Source organism: Pelophylax lessonae (assembly GCF_965119305.1).
Source record: "Pelophylax lessonae genome assembly, chromosome: 1".
Classification (NCBI taxonomy): Eukaryota; Metazoa; Chordata; class Amphibia; order Anura; family Ranidae; genus Pelophylax; species Pelophylax lessonae.
This window is the reverse complement of record NC_138768.1, coordinates 529,429,016-529,445,929: the sequence shown is the minus strand read 5'-3', so window position 1 is coordinate 529,445,929 and position 16,914 is coordinate 529,429,016. Positions and strand designations below refer to the sequence as shown.

Sequence of the window (16,914 nt, the reverse complement as noted above, 5' to 3'; positions counted from 1 at the left end):
CTGTTTTTTTTTGTTGTTTTAAGTTATTTCCCTATCCACATTTGTTTGCAGAACACTTGCCATGCTCTTAATTACGTTTTGCTGCCATTTGCAGCACTCTAGCCCTTTCCTTTGGTGTTTTAGAGCCATTTTAGTGCCTTAAAGTTCGGGTCCCCATTGACTTCAATGGGGTTCGGTGTCCGGGAAAAGTTCGGTAAAAGTCCGGGACACGGACCCGGACTTTTTTTTAAAGTTCGGCCGAACCCGTCGAACACGGACATCTAGGTGTCCGCTCAACCCTAGTTAGGAATGAAAGGATGCCTCAACGTTTGATGGAAATGAAAATTATCAACCTACAGAGGGCTGAATTCAAAGATCCCCCAAAGATCAAAGTGAAAAAATTATGCAGCAGGCTAGTCCATTTTGCTGAAAATAAAATTTCATTGCGGCAACTCAAAATTGTACTCAGTAGTTTGTATTGCCCCCACGTGCTTGTGTGCATGCCTGACAAGGTTGGGGCATGCTCTTATTGAGATGATGGATGGTGTTCTGGAGTTTTTCCTCCCAGATCTGGACCAGGGTAATACTGAGCTCCTGTCAAATACAAATTATTCACTGCACCAGTGTAGTTTGTCAATAGGTCCGAGGATTTCATCCCGATACCTAATGGCAGTTAGGGTTCCCTTGTCTAGCCTGTAGGGGTTTGTGCATTTCCCCCAATGGATATGCCTTCTCAGACCATCACTGACCCTCGACTAAACCTGTCAAACCAAACGATGTAACAAGCAGCAAAACATTCTCCACAGCTTCTACCTCTTCCTGAAAAACCATTCCTGTTTTGGAGATTGTCTCATTGTTGCCCATCTAGTCTACCTGTTGGTAATTTCGTTAACACCAAAGCAGCTGAAACTGATTGACAGCCCCCTCTGCTACCTAACTGACCAGATCAATATCCCAGGAGTTTATTTGACTTGATGCTATACTCTGATTAAAAAGTGTTCCTTTAATCTTTTTTAGCAGTACATTTTTCCTCATTTCCTGTCTCATTTCTATAAAGAATACAATAGAAAATAAGCAACAATATCGTCAGAGGCAGAGTCATCTGAAAACATTAGCCATCTGCTGATATTCCTCCCCTCTACATTAGTCTCTTTAATGTGGCCCATAGGACCCTTAGGACCCATTCACACTAAAGCATTTCATTGCAGTGCAGTGCATTAAAGAGGTTCTTGCCACTCCACCCTCCCTCCCCCCCAAAAATACTGTAGCAGCTGGCTTTTATTATAAGGATGCTTACCTATCCAGGAAGTCAGCACTGTCCTCACCTGGGCTGGTTCTTTGTCAGTCTTCGGGTCCCCAGTGTCACCGTGCTAACCGTGGGAAGCCGACTCCTTGTGGCTTCACTGCCAGAATCAGTAGAGCTGTGGACGTTGACTGAAGCTGGCTGAATTTCAATCTATACATGGGCACCCCGGTTGTACAGAAGTAAATCTACCAAGGGGGGTATTGGATCTTATTTTTGTTCAACCAAATGATGAATGTGGGTGCCAAAGTCCTGTTTTTTCACATCCACTGGCACTTCTTCTTCCTTAAACTTTCTCACAAAATTGAGATAGGTAGGAGGGGCTCTAGGGTCTTTCAACAGACAATTCAATGCTATAGGGTGGTTCAAGCAGTCTCCCTGCAGAACTTGGAACAGAAGTGGGGGTCAATCCTTTTCTTTGAGATGATCTGGTGCAGGATCCCATCTGCTTGTACAATGTAATCAAAGAAGACAACTTCTCTCTTTTCCCCTCATGGGTGTGTTTGAATTTGTACAGCAGGTCTGACAGTTTCTCCATCCCTCCTTATAAAGAACTTCAAGGTAATTCAACACTTTGCAGTGCTGTTTCAGTGTTATGTCACAAATTACATTGGCAACAAATCCTTTCAAACGTTCAGTGATTCTCTGCTTTTCTGAGGGCTTTTCAACTTTATAGGTGCAGTTAGCCCCGCCCACAGGGTGAGCAGTATAAAATACAGGAGGCCCTGTCTACACCACTGACAAAGAATAAACTGAACACATTTTTCCTGAGTGTTGAGCTCTTACAGTGGAGCACTTAATGTTAGCAAGATGGCAGCCAAAGGCCTCTCACCATGTATGGCTCGTGTCTCTGTATCAAACATTCCATCAATGGCCAGTGAAAGAGTCCTCCCTCATTATCCAGCTGAAACACTTGCTACATTGCTCTGAATAACTGGAACATTCAAACGGAGGATAAAACTGGAACACTCTGGAACAACACATGCTCCTCTACAAGCAAACAGTCTCTGCAGTAGTAATTGCAACTGAGCCCTAGTACACAGGCTCTCTCACCACAGCTCTATCTTTTTAATCTTGGGCCCTCTCCAGGCTCCTGTCAGCACAGTACTGCAGCAGTTTCAGATGCAACACAAAGAGGACACTTTCCCACTTTGCCCACCCCTTGTGGGTCTCCCACACACTGTCTAGGCTGCATGTGCTGGGTTTTGTCAGACTCTGTTCTGTTAGGCGGTGGGTGAGACTTAAAATGCCTGGCCGTGCAGGGGCCAGTCAGCATCCTTCTGCCTACTAGTATAATCAAAGACCTCTTTATCAGGGTTGCTAGCTGTGGACCCTCTTTCAACTGCAGCAGTCAGCCTCCTCTTTCTCCTCTGTGCTTGTCAAGGTCTTACCTTGCCCTCCTGTTGGCAGCCATCTTGTACATGTGCAGATTGCTGCCTCTTATAGACTATGATTGCATCATCACTTCCTGCTGCCTAGGCATCGCACATTAATGATGTCACACACCTGACTATATCTATCACCTGCTGGGTTGCTATCATTGCCCTTGTGTTTGTGCTCCAAGGTGCATCTCTGCTAGCAGTCTTTTGTTCTCTGTGCATGACCTGGCTTGGCTGACTATTCTCCTGGCTCTCTGCCCGGCATCGGCTGATGACCTGGCTTTGGCTAACGACCCGGTTTAGCAGACTACCCACTTCTGGATCCGACCCCGGCTTGGGTTACCACCTGCTCCTGTACTTAACCCTGGCTTGTTCCTGCTCTCATTTCCTCACTGTTGCTGTGCGATTATTATTATTATTATTGTTTCCTCCAATAAACTGCTTCATTTTACCTGCATTCCCATGTGGTCTGGTTTCCTGGCACCCTGACAGTGCTGTCCCTCAAACATGTGAGAGATAAAAAGAAAAAAGAAAGAGAGAATAAAAAAAATTCTTGCTGGACTTACAGTATTTTGTCAGCTCCTAGCTGCTGGACTAGATTTAAGGAGCCCCAGCTGGAATGAAATATTCATGACCACATTGCATCTCCCTTTGTCTACTGGCATGTTCAGATCCTTACTAAGCAATGTAGGAACCTTCCCCTCTAGTGGGCTCAAATTGGAAAGGCATGGCATTGGATTTGGCACTGGACAGGACGGCCAAGACCCTCAAGCAGCACAAGTCTTGTTGAATGTGATTAACTACTACAAGTTATACCATGACCTGGATAAACAAAAACCCATACAGACAAACCAGAATGTTGTCTGAAGTGACCCAAAAAAAATCTCAAAAATCTGCACCTAATTGCTTGGCACAGGAAAATATTAGAAGACAAGTAACAACGTGTAGATAAATTGCGGTATTGTTCAGTTGCTCGGAAATTGATTGTACTACCAAGCAATTAAAATGTCTCTAGTGTGTGAGGTCACTTAAGTATCCATTTGGTACAAAACCAGTTATCTTTCTCTGGAGATTAATCTCTTTTACAATCTACCAATTAAAATCTCATGTGAAGTTTAAACCTACAAGCATGGTATTTATTACAAATCAATTTATTCTTTGTAGTGGGAGTTTTTTTTTCTTGTTTTGGGTAAAGCAAGCTACATATATAAGAAGAGTGAAAAAAGTGTATATATATATATATATATATATATATATATATATATACATATACATGCGCACATATATATATAAATATATACATATATATATATATATATATATATATATATATATATATATTGTCCTTTTGTAATCTGTGAACTGTAGAGATGTGCATACAAAAAAAAAAAAAAAAACTTTGTTTGCTTCAAACATCCAGTCATGAGCAGAAGAGACAATATTTGCATGTTTTTTCTTAAATTTCTTTGCACAGTAAATGGATGTTTGACATGAACACAGGTCAAAACTTGTTAATCAGGCCCTATTTGTAACCCTGGCAGGCAAATAACAAAAAAAAAAAAAAATGTTGAAATTTTAAGAAAAACATTTTTGTGTTTAAACGCTTAACGTTTATAATTTCTTAAAGTCTATGGTTGCTAGACAGTGGCATGAATGTCTGCACCTCCTTAGTGCATCATAAAGGAAAAAAAAATATATATATTTTCACTTATAAGGATCCTGCAAATACCTTAGCAGATCAGACACATGGAGGGAAATTTATCAAAACTTGAGCAAACATAGTCTGGAGCAGCTGTGCATGGCAACCAATTAGCTTCTATGTTCAGCTTGTTCAGTTAAGATTTGTAAATGAAAGATAGAACCTGGTTGGTTGCCATGCACAGCTTCTCCAGTTTCTGACTGCTTCAGTTTTAATAAAATCCTCTCCACATATCTAATTGGCTAAAGGAGTTTATAATCTTCAAATAATAAATTGTGTGAATATTTAATGCTATTATCTTATCATGTGAAATGCATGTTCCTGTTTACTTATTTCATCTGACCAAACATATGACAATTTATAGTGTGAAAATTTTCAACTCCTTTAGTAAATCAATTTTGTTACATCACATAATAATATGATGCTTTTTGTCGGCAGTAGGTACTGATGTGTCCTTTCCCAGGATGTTAAGTATGAGAGAACTGCCAGAGGGCATAATAGCATATTAGAAAGAAAAAAATAAGGTTGATTTGTCTTAAAAACAGAGTTTTTGGACTCCTAAAAATTAAAAAAAATGTTTATTTTTGCTTTCAGATGAAGTAGGTTAAGAGGTAAAATGTTTTCAGTATTTTTTTGTGAAATGTGCTCTCCCTGGGGGGATCCCCCCTCTCTTTCTAAAACAGAGTCAAAGGGACAAAACGTGATGAGAATTTCCCAATGACTGGCACAGAGACAGCAACAAAAACATTTTTTTAGTGCATCAGTCAAAAGTTAGAACCCCAATCAGGTCTTTATTGTTGTATTTGACTTCTTGTCGCGTGACATCAATTTCCCTCTTGTTCAATTCTTATCCAATGGCCCAGCAATGTCACTGAGAATCTGAGACACACTGTGAAGGGAAATCTCCCCAAGTTACAGACCGCATTAAAAGAAAACTATGGGGTATTTTTTTGTTTTTTTAAATCATACTTACCTAGGTGGATGCAGCATCACTCTAATGCTACAATTGTCCTGCTGGCTCTAAGGCTGAGAACTGAGTCATCCAACACCCCTGATTGCTCAGTTCACAGAGCTACCTGAGCAGACGGCTGGTGACTGTCAGTCACCAGCTCTCTACTCTGCCCCCCCCCCCCATGCTCACTGGAGGGCTGGGCTGTGGAGCGGGCAGGAGTGGCTGGCTCAGGCTCTCAGCGGCTCGCTGGGTCCCTGGGTCCAGGGTCCTGGGCTGATCTTGACTATATGGTTGCAATCTTTCCCCAGCCTGTGACGTCAGCCGACAGAGGGCTTCAGCCCGCTGTCAGCTGAAAACAGGCCACAAGAATGCAGAAACAACTGCACTTCTGTGATCCACAAGAGAAGTACAGCAAAACAAGCTTTGGCTGCACTTCTCCTTTACAAAGAAGACAGTGCCGATAACCCTTCCACGCCATATAAAAAACTATTCTGGCTGGAATTAGTGCTTAATTATTTCAACAGCTGCTAATTTAAAGCTCAACTCCAGGTAAACTGCTAAATGTGTAGATGACATATAGGGGTTGATTTAGTAAATCTAGGAGAGTGAAAAATCTGGTGCAGCTGTGCATGGTAGCCAAAAAAACTGGAAGTTGATTGGTTTCTTTGCACAGCTGCACTAGATTTTACACTCTCTGGTTTTTGGAAATCAACCTCATAGTGCGTATAAAGTGAACAGTTTTATCTGCCAAAGGATGTGTATTTTTTCATTCAATTCTGCAATTTATACTGCTCTGCCACATCCTACAGTCCTGTCTGAAAGGGCAGGAGACCGGATTTTTTCCTGCGGAGTTCAGTATCACTTACAGGTCTTCTCCTTCCACCAGCCTGTCATATGACAGTAAGGCCCATTTCACACTTGTGTGACTTTTCCTTTGACTCCAGTGAATCCAGGGAATATCCGATTGCCTTTTGGGGGATCAGGAAGGAATTTTTTTTCCCCTGCAGTAGAAAATTGGATCATGCTTTGCTGGGGTTTTTTCGCCTTCCTCTGGATCAACTGCGGGTATAGGATTGTGTATATAGGATTGTATGGTTGGGTTTTTCAATACTGTTTATTTTTTTATTTTTTTTTAACCAGATGGACTTTTTTCAACCTGACTATGTAACTTGGGAGTGCAAAGTTGTATGACAAGTTGTACCCCATGATTTTCAATGACTACCATTCATATCTGTGCGACATCAAAGTAGTCCCTGCACTACTTTGGTCAGCCTTTGATGCGACTTGAGGTTTATAGACCTCAAGATTACACAGGCATTGCTTTAAGTCAAGTCAAAGTTGTGGCAAAATCGTGGCAAAAAAAAATCATGGCAAAAAATCGTGGCAAAGTTGCACTACTTTCAGGTCACACAAGTGTGAAAGGGGCCTAAAGGTGAAGCAGCATACTGACAAACTTGTCTCTATCACTCTGCTCTCTCTTTCCATCCTTGCAATGCAGCACAAGTGATGTGGCTTCTTGTCCTGCTTCTTACGTTCCCAGACTGAGTTCTTCTGTACAGAGAATAAAAGAGGCTAATACTAGGTCAAATGTATGGAACTTATACTGTTTGTATTTAAAACCAATTTTTTTGGATGTATTAATTAATTCAGAGACTAATTAATCTGTGCATTTCATATATGCCTAGTGTTCAGCTTGAAAAGGAAATGTTCTAATACTATCTGTGGAGCTTCCAACTCTATGTGCTATAAGTAGGTAGAAACTTTTCTCCCAGTACATCTGACAAAAGAGCTTATATTCAGTTGGGGTAAACAAAAGCAGATTTTGTTCCAGGTTTTCTGACAGGTGCAATAAATATTTTTTAGAGACAGGTGTCCTTCACACCCTGCTCTTTAGGTTAATCATCCTGTTTTGCATATTTACCCTATGCTTCTTCCACTTACTTCATATCTCCCTTATCTTTGTTTGATCTTTCTGTTCAATTTAAGGATCAAGAAACCAGCTACACAATTATCAAGTCTAAGGAGACAGAAATCGTGGCAGAGGGACTGAAGCCTGCGTCATCGTATATATTCCAGATCCGAGCACGCACGGCCGCAGGGTACGGTGCCTACAGTCGCAGATTTGAGTTTGAAACCAGCCCAGTGTGTAAGTCATTTTAATTACTGTCAGCTCATGTCCATGTAATAGTTAGCGGAAAGAGTCAGCAGATCAATACCATAACAGGGAACTGTCATTCTTACACTGCTCTAGATTTCCTCTCTCAGGTCTGATGCATTAAATGAAGAGGCCCTATTCATGTCACTCAGCAGGATACACACTTCACACTTTGGTCCTTGCTTTCTCATTTGATTAGGCCCAAAGAGAGGGTCAATTTCAACCTGTACTAAAAACTAGAAGATCAGAGAAATGGAGTGTGTATTTTACAGCTTGTGTTTTTTTTTTTTTTTTAAGCGTGATCTAATCTAGGGGATTATTTGATCTGTGGTTGCTTTACTGTACTCAAATATCGCTAAAGAACAATTTTCACATTGGTAGCTTGGGAAAGGGCAAGCAATGGTACGGAACATAAACATAGAATAGCTGCTATTTAAATTGATACTATTATATATTATTTATTATAAAGGGATTTTGTTGTGTCTTTCTATATCTGGAGAGCAAAACCCCTTTTTTTTGAGAATTTGCATGTGATTATTGGCCAAACTTCAGTAAGGTTAAAGAGGTCCATCCTAACACTAGAATGAGGTTTGGGATCAGACTGGGGTCAATACCAGGATTTAGAGATGAAAGAGAATCAGTACAAAGATAAATATGGAAAATATGGAGGCTCTTTCTCACCTCCCTTTGAAAATGTGAGTTGCTTATCTGTCTTGGACTTAACATTTTTTGATGCATTGATTTAGAGTGTGCATATTTTTATTTTCAAATTAGTAACTCTGAACCCTTTGGATCAGCATTATAGAAAGAGAAATGGTATTTTTGATACTTTTATTGATGAATAAAATAAAATTAAAATATTTTTATTTATTTATTTTTTTTTTAAAAAGGGTCAGCATTTATATGTTTTCAGTGCAGGGTCCCACAAGTAATAATAAATAAAATATATTCACTTACAAAAAAATACATCATTGTATTAAGCACTGTATGTCGGCCTCAAAATGTTGTGAAGGAGTGCTTTTAATGTCTTGTTGTCTTGGTGTGATTTGGTGTTTCCCCATATATACGTTTTCAGTGCAGGGTCCTACAAGTAATAATAAATAAAATATATTCACTTAGAAAAAAATAAAAAATACATCATTGTATTAAGCCCTATATTTTGGCCTCAAAATGTTCTGTGAAAGAGTACTTTTAATATGTCTTGCTGTCTTGGTGTGATTTGGTGTTTTCCCATATATACGTTTTCAGTGCAGGGTCCTACAAGTAATAATAAATAAAATATATTCACTTTAAAAAAAAAATACATCATTGTATTAAGCACTGTATTTTGGCCTCAAAATGTTTTTTAGGAGTGCTTTTAATATGTCTTGGTGTGATTTGGTGTTTCCTCACAGCAACCTGTTGGATATTAGCTTTTTACCAGAATTACATGGACTAAAGAAAGGGGATCTTTGGTTGCTTGCCATGGTTACTGCAGAAATGCTATTTTCATAATCTATAACTATCTATTGTTTTGCAAATGAATACAGAATTATGTTAAGTTGTATAGTAAGTTTCTATTATCACACTGAGATCACATTGAATATATAATATTCATAAATGAGAAAAATGTAGATTTTTCATAAAAACGTATGTACATATGAAAATCTTATATTTGTTGGTGTTTCTTCACACTGATTCACAGTGTAAGGTGTGTGAATCCAATATATATCTGTCTATAGTTCAGCTTTAAGAAAGGGCAAAGTCATGATGAAACCAAAAGGCCTATTGCAGAAATGTTTCTTTAATCAGGCATGGCAGCGATATAGAAATTCCCGTTGTTCACCAATTCTGTTTATTTAGCAAATATGGTCATTTTCCCCAAATGAAAGGGTATTTTTTGATAGGTTACCAGATTTGTTTCTAAAGCCAGCCATAGAGTATGCAATTTTCCTTCCTTCAAACATGTGTTGAAGGAAAGACAATAGCTTGATTCCCCCATCAACACAGTCAGTGTTGATGGGGGAGTCCCCCATGATGGACTATTGTATTCTGATGGGGGGGGGCTTTTCTGCCATCAGAATACAATGATCACTGCTGGTGGCTCTAGCTGCTGGCAGCGATCTCATGAGAAAAACTTGACAGGCTAGTTTGCACTGGTGGTTGTCTGTTGCTTGACTCCAGTACAACCAGGCTGCCCATAGATGGTTTTAAATTTGGCTGGTTTCCTGCTGAACCAATAACATTTCAGGCCATAGGTGGCCAGCCTTAGTTTCAGCTTTAAGTATAAAAATTAAGTTAAAAACTTATGACACCGCCATAAATGCACTTTTAACTAAACAGTTTTGCAGAAGCTGCAGTTGCTAAATCCTCTGAATCCCCCTGTGTACTGGTTAAAATTAAAACCGTAATCTCTGTTTTCTGTCTTTTCACTCAGCATTTGCTGCAACCGGTGATCAGAGCCAGATTCCTATAATAGCTGTGTCTATCACGGTGGGGGTTATTCTGCTAGCTGGATTTGTCGGTTTTCTGCTCAGTGGAAGGTATGTAGAAAGTCATGCTTCTGAAATGAGAAAATATAGTTCATTCACAATGTCATTTTCAATCAAAATGTAAGATACTTGACTGCTTATTATTATGTGACAGCAATAAATACCTATGTCATTTACAAAGACCAATAATATATTCCAACTTCTGAAATGTTTTGTGAACACATAAACAAGAAAACCTAATTCCTGCTTGAACAGTTCCTAAACTGTGATCGAATTTTTCACCTATTTTAAGTTGAGGTTTAGCAAAAAAAACTCCCTATATATTTAGCCAGGACTAGTGAGGCCAACTTACACTGACAGCAGTGTGCAGCAGCACAGATGATGATGACAGCTCATCCACATGACATGTCCCCTCCTGAGTCACAGTGACAGTCTCTCTCCATGCCAGGTGGCCCCTTCAGTCCATTACAGTCCAAACAGCACTGAAATTCCCTCTCCCGGCTTGCCTTGCTTCCGTCCCGTAGACCCGCACACAGGACTCTGTCTGCCCGACTCATCTCCCTTGCACTATGACATCACATGACACATTTAGGCACCGCCTCTGCCAGACCAGCCCCCCACTGACATAGCCCAAACACAATGTAGCAGGCACTCAGATGGTCTTGACCAGCTCTGAGCCAAGCGTCACAATCATATATTTATCTGGCATCCTTCTCCTGTTACTGACATTTACTGGCAGGAGAAAAGTGTCCATTTTTTACTGGCTTTGAGTACAATTACTGACAGTTGGCAACACTGGTCAGGACCAGTGCAAGGATCCCTGTGCAGACAGACACAGGTGCACCCAGCTGCTGCCATCACTGCAGGGGAGGGGGGCACATATGGGAACCAGACAGCAGGGGGATGGGGTGATAAGAGTGGTGGGGGTTCAAATATTAGAACTGATCCCCCTGCAGCACAGAGGAGATGCTGGCAGCACCGTAGGGAGAGCCACAAGAGAATTGCTGTCAGCAATAAGGCAGTAGCAAACCCTCCTGCTCGGCAGGTGCTCAGGCCCCCCTTTTGAACTGATGGGGCCCTGTACAGGAGGGCTGGCTGCACTTCCTTATCAGTGGCCCTGCGCTGCCCCTATCCTGGCACCCAAAGGTGGCTGCCAAAGCAGTCTTATGCTGGTGCCAGCCCTGTTTTTGGTTACTTACCTAATTACTCACCTGTAATGAAGTATGTCTCAGGGCCCAACTGCAGGGATAGCTGTCCTTTTCCTATCTCTGAACTGCTGGTGCTGCAAGGGTTAAAGGCTTCAGATCTTCAGGCAGAATAGCAGTACAGATGGACTGAAAGGATTATGCTCACTCCTTCCACCTCCTTCATTAACATAAGTTGTTACATTGATTATACTGAGGGAGAGAATCCTGTGACTGATCAGACTGATCAGTTCAGAAACAGGAAGAGGACAGACATCCCTACAGTAAAGATTTCTTCAGGTTTTAGCTGCCTGCGCAATGTGAGACATTACAGGTAAGTGATGTGACTAAAGCTATAAGGATGCTTTAAACAACCAATATCCTTATGCAAACGTTTAGTAACTGAAGAAACATCCTTTTCTTAACAAAAAACTCTACTTGGGGTGGAATGTTCTCTATAGCTGCTGATCTGACTAGCAAAATAGTTAGCTTGTTTTTATACAAACAACTTCAGTTCATATATTTTTGGAATGTCCTGCTTGAATGGCTTAGTTTGGGTCTGTCCTGGCATTTCATTGTGATTGGGTTCGGAGCTTTGTAATTCTAAATTGTGGAATTTTTTAAGATTTGTCCATGTGTTTTGGAAATTGTTAAATGACCCAACTTCTTTCGAGTTTTAGATCACTAACAGATCACTAATCATTCTGCTCATTCCAATTGCCACGGCACATGGGCAACCTTATCTTCTCAAAAGGAGACTGTCTAATTTCCTTGGAGTGCAGCTGCATTTGTGTTCCCATGCTTATCCCTTATCTTTCTATTAGCAGAATACTAGCTTTCCCTTCTAAATAGAAGGGCACATTACAGCCACTGTGGATGTCTGCATGCATATGTTCTCCTACTTGACACACCTAGAATTTCCCTTGCCTCACACCCGATAAGCAGGATACTCCTAGACATATAGGAATTGTAAAGAGCTACTGTTGCTACCTGACTTTTTTGTGAATTATACATTTTATGCTGATTTGCAGCTCCAATTTGCCCAAAAGCATGGGCTTTAGGTCTTTGGTTTTGGTAACGAATTTTGGTAAAGGTAGGACTTTGATTGCTTTCCAAAGATTAAGCCTTATTTCTGACAATCTTATACAGAAATATATGTATACTGTTCTACAAAAATCTTTTGTAGCACACTTTAGTGTATTTTACCGGAACTTTACTTTAATTCTCCAGTATTCTAAGCATTCTGAGAACATCAACACCGATTGCATTCTTTACAAAATGCCTTAATAAAATGGAATAAACAAAGGGAAGCAGTCTTTTTAACAAGCTTATATAAATGGTATAATGATAAAAATACACATAATATTTATGCATGATATTTTTTTCTCTTTAGTTTAATAAACATGTGTATAGTTATGTGTACATTTATATAATATCATTGCAGTTGGTTTTATATTTCTTCACAGATCAATATGTTGAGGTAAACGAGAAAAGTCCATAAAAACAAGTCTCTGCTTCTGCAGATTTAAGTTTTCTCCATTCATTTTCAGACCAAAGTATGTTTATTTTCTAATCAAATTCATAATAAGTTTGGATTTCCCATTAAGCTACAGCCACTTAGTTTTTCCATCCAACTAATAAGATTATATATTTCCCAAGTTCTGGGTAGCATTGTCATTTTAAGGGTCAAGCGAGTTATAGCAGAATGCTCTGTAAACGGTTAATTTGTCTTTCCAGAGAGTCTCCAGTAATTATCTGGATAATTGGGGTCAGAACAAGACAAAATATAAATGTATTTGCATAAATTGCAACTACTAGGTCTTGGCTTTCAGGGATTCACAGCCATTAATGATTGAAATCTAATTGTTTATTCACAGTTAGAAAATGAATTTGCGTATCTCTGGAGTACATTTCCTCTACGATATTTCAACAGAGATTGTTTATTTTTTTGGGGCCATGCAACAGAAATTGTTGGAAATGTATAAATTAATCTAATTATGATGTCTTTTTTTTTTGGGAAGGCATTTTAATATCATATTGATAGTTAGCATTCGATATGGGTTTATGAGGCAGAATATGGTATATCTAAATAAAAGTACTGGTTGAAGTATCTCTTCCTATGTACACGATGTAATGTTTTATTCTTTGTACACATTTTAAAAGGTATGTGCAAATAATGTTCGCAGTCCCCTCATCTGATTTACTCAAGACTGGCAAAACATGTTTATTTAATAACCAATATAATACTGACATATTAATTCATGTATGTAGTTTTGAACTGCTTTAAAAAACATAAACTGTACACTTTATAAGTTGCCCATCTTTATTTTCCTCATCCCATTTACTGTACATCCTCCATTGCATTCATAACATTGGTTGACCTCCTCTACAGGCTGTGGCCTAAGCATGCCTTTCATAATCAACCCTTGAAAACTCTTACTGTAATGCCTGCAATGAGAAGGTAGCCAGTGTCTGAATTATTAGTGAAAGACAGCTGGCCTGAGCCGAATTTTTTTTAACGACTTCCCGCCTGGCCTATTGTAAAATGGCGGCCGAGTGGGAGCTCTGCCATCCTGGGTGGACGTCATATGATGTCCCAGGATCAGCCTTGCATGCACCTCACAGGCCGTGCTGCAGTACGATCTGTCACCCGCTGTGTCCACTGGATCAATGCCGGGTCACTGCCGGTACCGTGTAATCAACTTGGCCAATCATAGAAGAAATCATGACAATTGTACACAGTAGATGGCTTCCATTTATAGCCATTAACCACTTTACCACCGGAGGATTTTGCTGTCTTCCGTACAGGCCACTTTTTGCGATTCGGCACTGTGCGACTTCAACTGACAATTGCGCGGTTGTGCGACACCGTACCCAAACGAAATTTACGTCCTTTTTTTCCCACAAACAGAGCTTTCTTTTGGTGGTATTTGATCACCTGTGCGATTTTTACTTTTTGAGCTATAAACAAAAAAAGAGCATTTATTTTGAAAAAATAACAATATTTTTAACATTTTTTTATATGAAATTCCCCCCCAAAAAGATGTAAAAACCAATTTTTTAAAAAATTTTTGGCCAATTTGTTTTCTGCTACCTATGTTTGGTAAAAAAAAATCGCAATAAGCGTATTTTGATTGGTTTGCGCAAAAGTTATTGCGTTTACTAACAAAGGGAAAGATTTCTGTCATTTTTGGTGTTTTTTTTTTTAACGCGTAATGGCGGCGATCTGCGATTTTTTTTGTGGGACTGCGACATTGCGGCGGACAGATCGGACCCTTGACTGACATTTTTGACACTTTTGGGGGTACCAGTGACATTACTGCAGTAATCAGTGCTATATATATGCACTGTTACTGTAAAAATGACACTGGCATTGAAGGGGTTAATTTTATTGGAGAGGGAGGGGTTAATGTATGCCTGGTGCTTACTGACGTGTAGGGGGGGAGGTGACTGAGTGAGTCATGGACAGATCGGATGTCCAGCTATGCTGAACAGTCCGATCTGTCACTCCCTGTCACTATGGATCTCCACATTAGATCCCCGGCGATCGGGGCAGAGCAGCGGCGATCGCCGCTGCTCCTCCCCTGGTCCGACTCCCGCTGTGAATGAAAACAGCGGGAGCGAGCCTCCGGCGGCGCGCAAGCGCCGCCCAGAAGGGGGAGTGTCTGACGACGTTAATACTATGTCGTCAGACGATAACGAACCACTTTGCCGCAGTAGTACTACCGTACTCAGTCGGCAAGTGGTTAATTGTCTACTATTGTGTTGATCTCTGTGATTGGTCACAGTGATCACATGGTACAGACAGGGCCAATAACAGCCCATCTGTACCATGTGTTTAGTTGTGGTCCATCACTTCTAATTACAATAGTGCACACTAAATGAATAGATTTCAATCCATGGTTGCTTCTAACAGTGATTAACACTGTTATAAGTGTTCATTGTGTAAAAAAAAAAAAAAAAAAATCCTGATCACCTTCCCAGAGTAGTAACGTGTTACTATAGTTACTAATGGTATTGCTCTGGTCACAGTATGTAAAAAAAAATCATTAAAAAAAAATAAAAATAAAAATTTAATGAAAGTTTTTTTTTAAAATTGAAATAAAATATTAAAAAGGTTTTTTTTTAACATACTGTCACCAGTCAGTGTCCCTGATCACAGCCACATTAGTTATATGATGACACTGTACTGCACTGGCAGCAGTATGTATGAAAAAAAAAAAAAGAATATTGTGATAAAAATATTCTTTAAAAATCTCTTAATTTTCCAAAAATTGTGAAAAAAAATCAGACCTTCAAAAAATGCCTCTTACTAAATACCTTGGGCTGTCTACTTTTTACAAAGGTCTTTTGGGGGGTCCTGGCATTTCTGGGCATCTAGAAATGAGATAGGGCATCTGTACATCAGGATTGATAAATTTTGAGATATATATATATACACCACAGTTTGTGGAATCTATAAATTTCCTTCAGACTAAATAATATGCACTGATTTGGGTTGTTTTCACCAACAAAATGTAGCAGTATAGATTTTGGCTAAAATTTTTGAAGAAAGGTTATTTATTTGCAAAATTTAATAACCAAATCAAAGAAAAACACGCTTTTTTGTTTATTCCAAAATTTCCAGTTTTTTTTTTTTTCTTATTTAGCAATAAATAAAATACCAGTGGTGATTGAATACCACCAAAACAAAGCTCTATTTGTGTAAAAAAAAAAAAAATTGTAATTTGAGTACAGTGTTGCATGACTGTGCAATTGTCATTTAAAGTGTGACAGCGCTGAAAGCTTAAAATTGGCCTGGGCAGGAAGGGGTTAAAAAGCATTAAAGTAGTTAAACAATATTTATCCTTTAAATGCAAAATACCTTCCAAAACACACGTAACGTAGTGTTAATGAAGATTATGAAGTAGACTTATTAACCTCCCTGGCGGTAGGATTATGTCAGGAATTACATACCAAAAGCGGTACAATTGTTTTCATGGAAATTTGGCGTTATGTATTATAGGCCTACAATTCTTAGTAATTACTGACTTAAACCTGACCAAAACAAGACTCTAGTAGACATCCCAGATGTGATAAATTATAATCGAAGCAATAATATTATTTTATTATTTAATATATAATATATATAATAAAATGATATTATTGATTAGATTATAATTCATGCATTATATATTATATATAGATATATGTGTGTATATATATATATATATATATATATATATATATATATATATATATATATATATATATATATATATATATATATATATATATATATATATATAATATATAACGCATTAATTATAATTGAATCAATAATATAATTTTATATATATATATGTGTGTGTGTGTGTGTATATGTATATATATTATATATATATATATATATATATATATATATATATATATATATATATATATATATATATATATATATATACATATATATATGCATATATATATACCGGTATATATATATATATATATATATATATGCATATATATATATATATATATATGCATATATATGCATATATGCATATATATATATATGCATATATATATATATATATATATATAAATATATAATATAAAATGTGTTTTGTGTTTTGTGCAACGTTTTTTTGTTTTTTTTTTTAATTTCCCTCCCTAGTTCCGCTCCCATGCAGCATTGCTGCTGCAGGGAACGGAACTAGGAAGTGATCAGACCGACGGAGGGACGGAGGAGCGGCGGGACTCTCGGCTGGCGATCTCAGCAATGAGAGATCATCGCTGGATCGCCAGGATAA

General features: G+C 38.7%; 1 protein-coding gene across 3 annotated transcripts in view; it reads left to right on the top strand.

Moving 5' to 3' along the window:
• Positions 1–16,914, top strand: part of EPHA5 (EPH receptor A5) — a 496,762-nt gene that overhangs the window by 420,009 nt on the left and 59,839 nt on the right. For all 3 annotated transcript variants that reach the window (XM_082259443.1, XM_082259442.1, XM_082259444.1), the window contains 2 exons: positions 7,299–7,458; positions 9,884–9,989. In XM_082259443.1, coding sequence (XP_082115569.1) covers positions 7,299–7,458; positions 9,884–9,989 — 266 coding nt within the window. The remainder of the gene's footprint in view (positions 1–7,298; positions 7,459–9,883; positions 9,990–16,914) is intronic.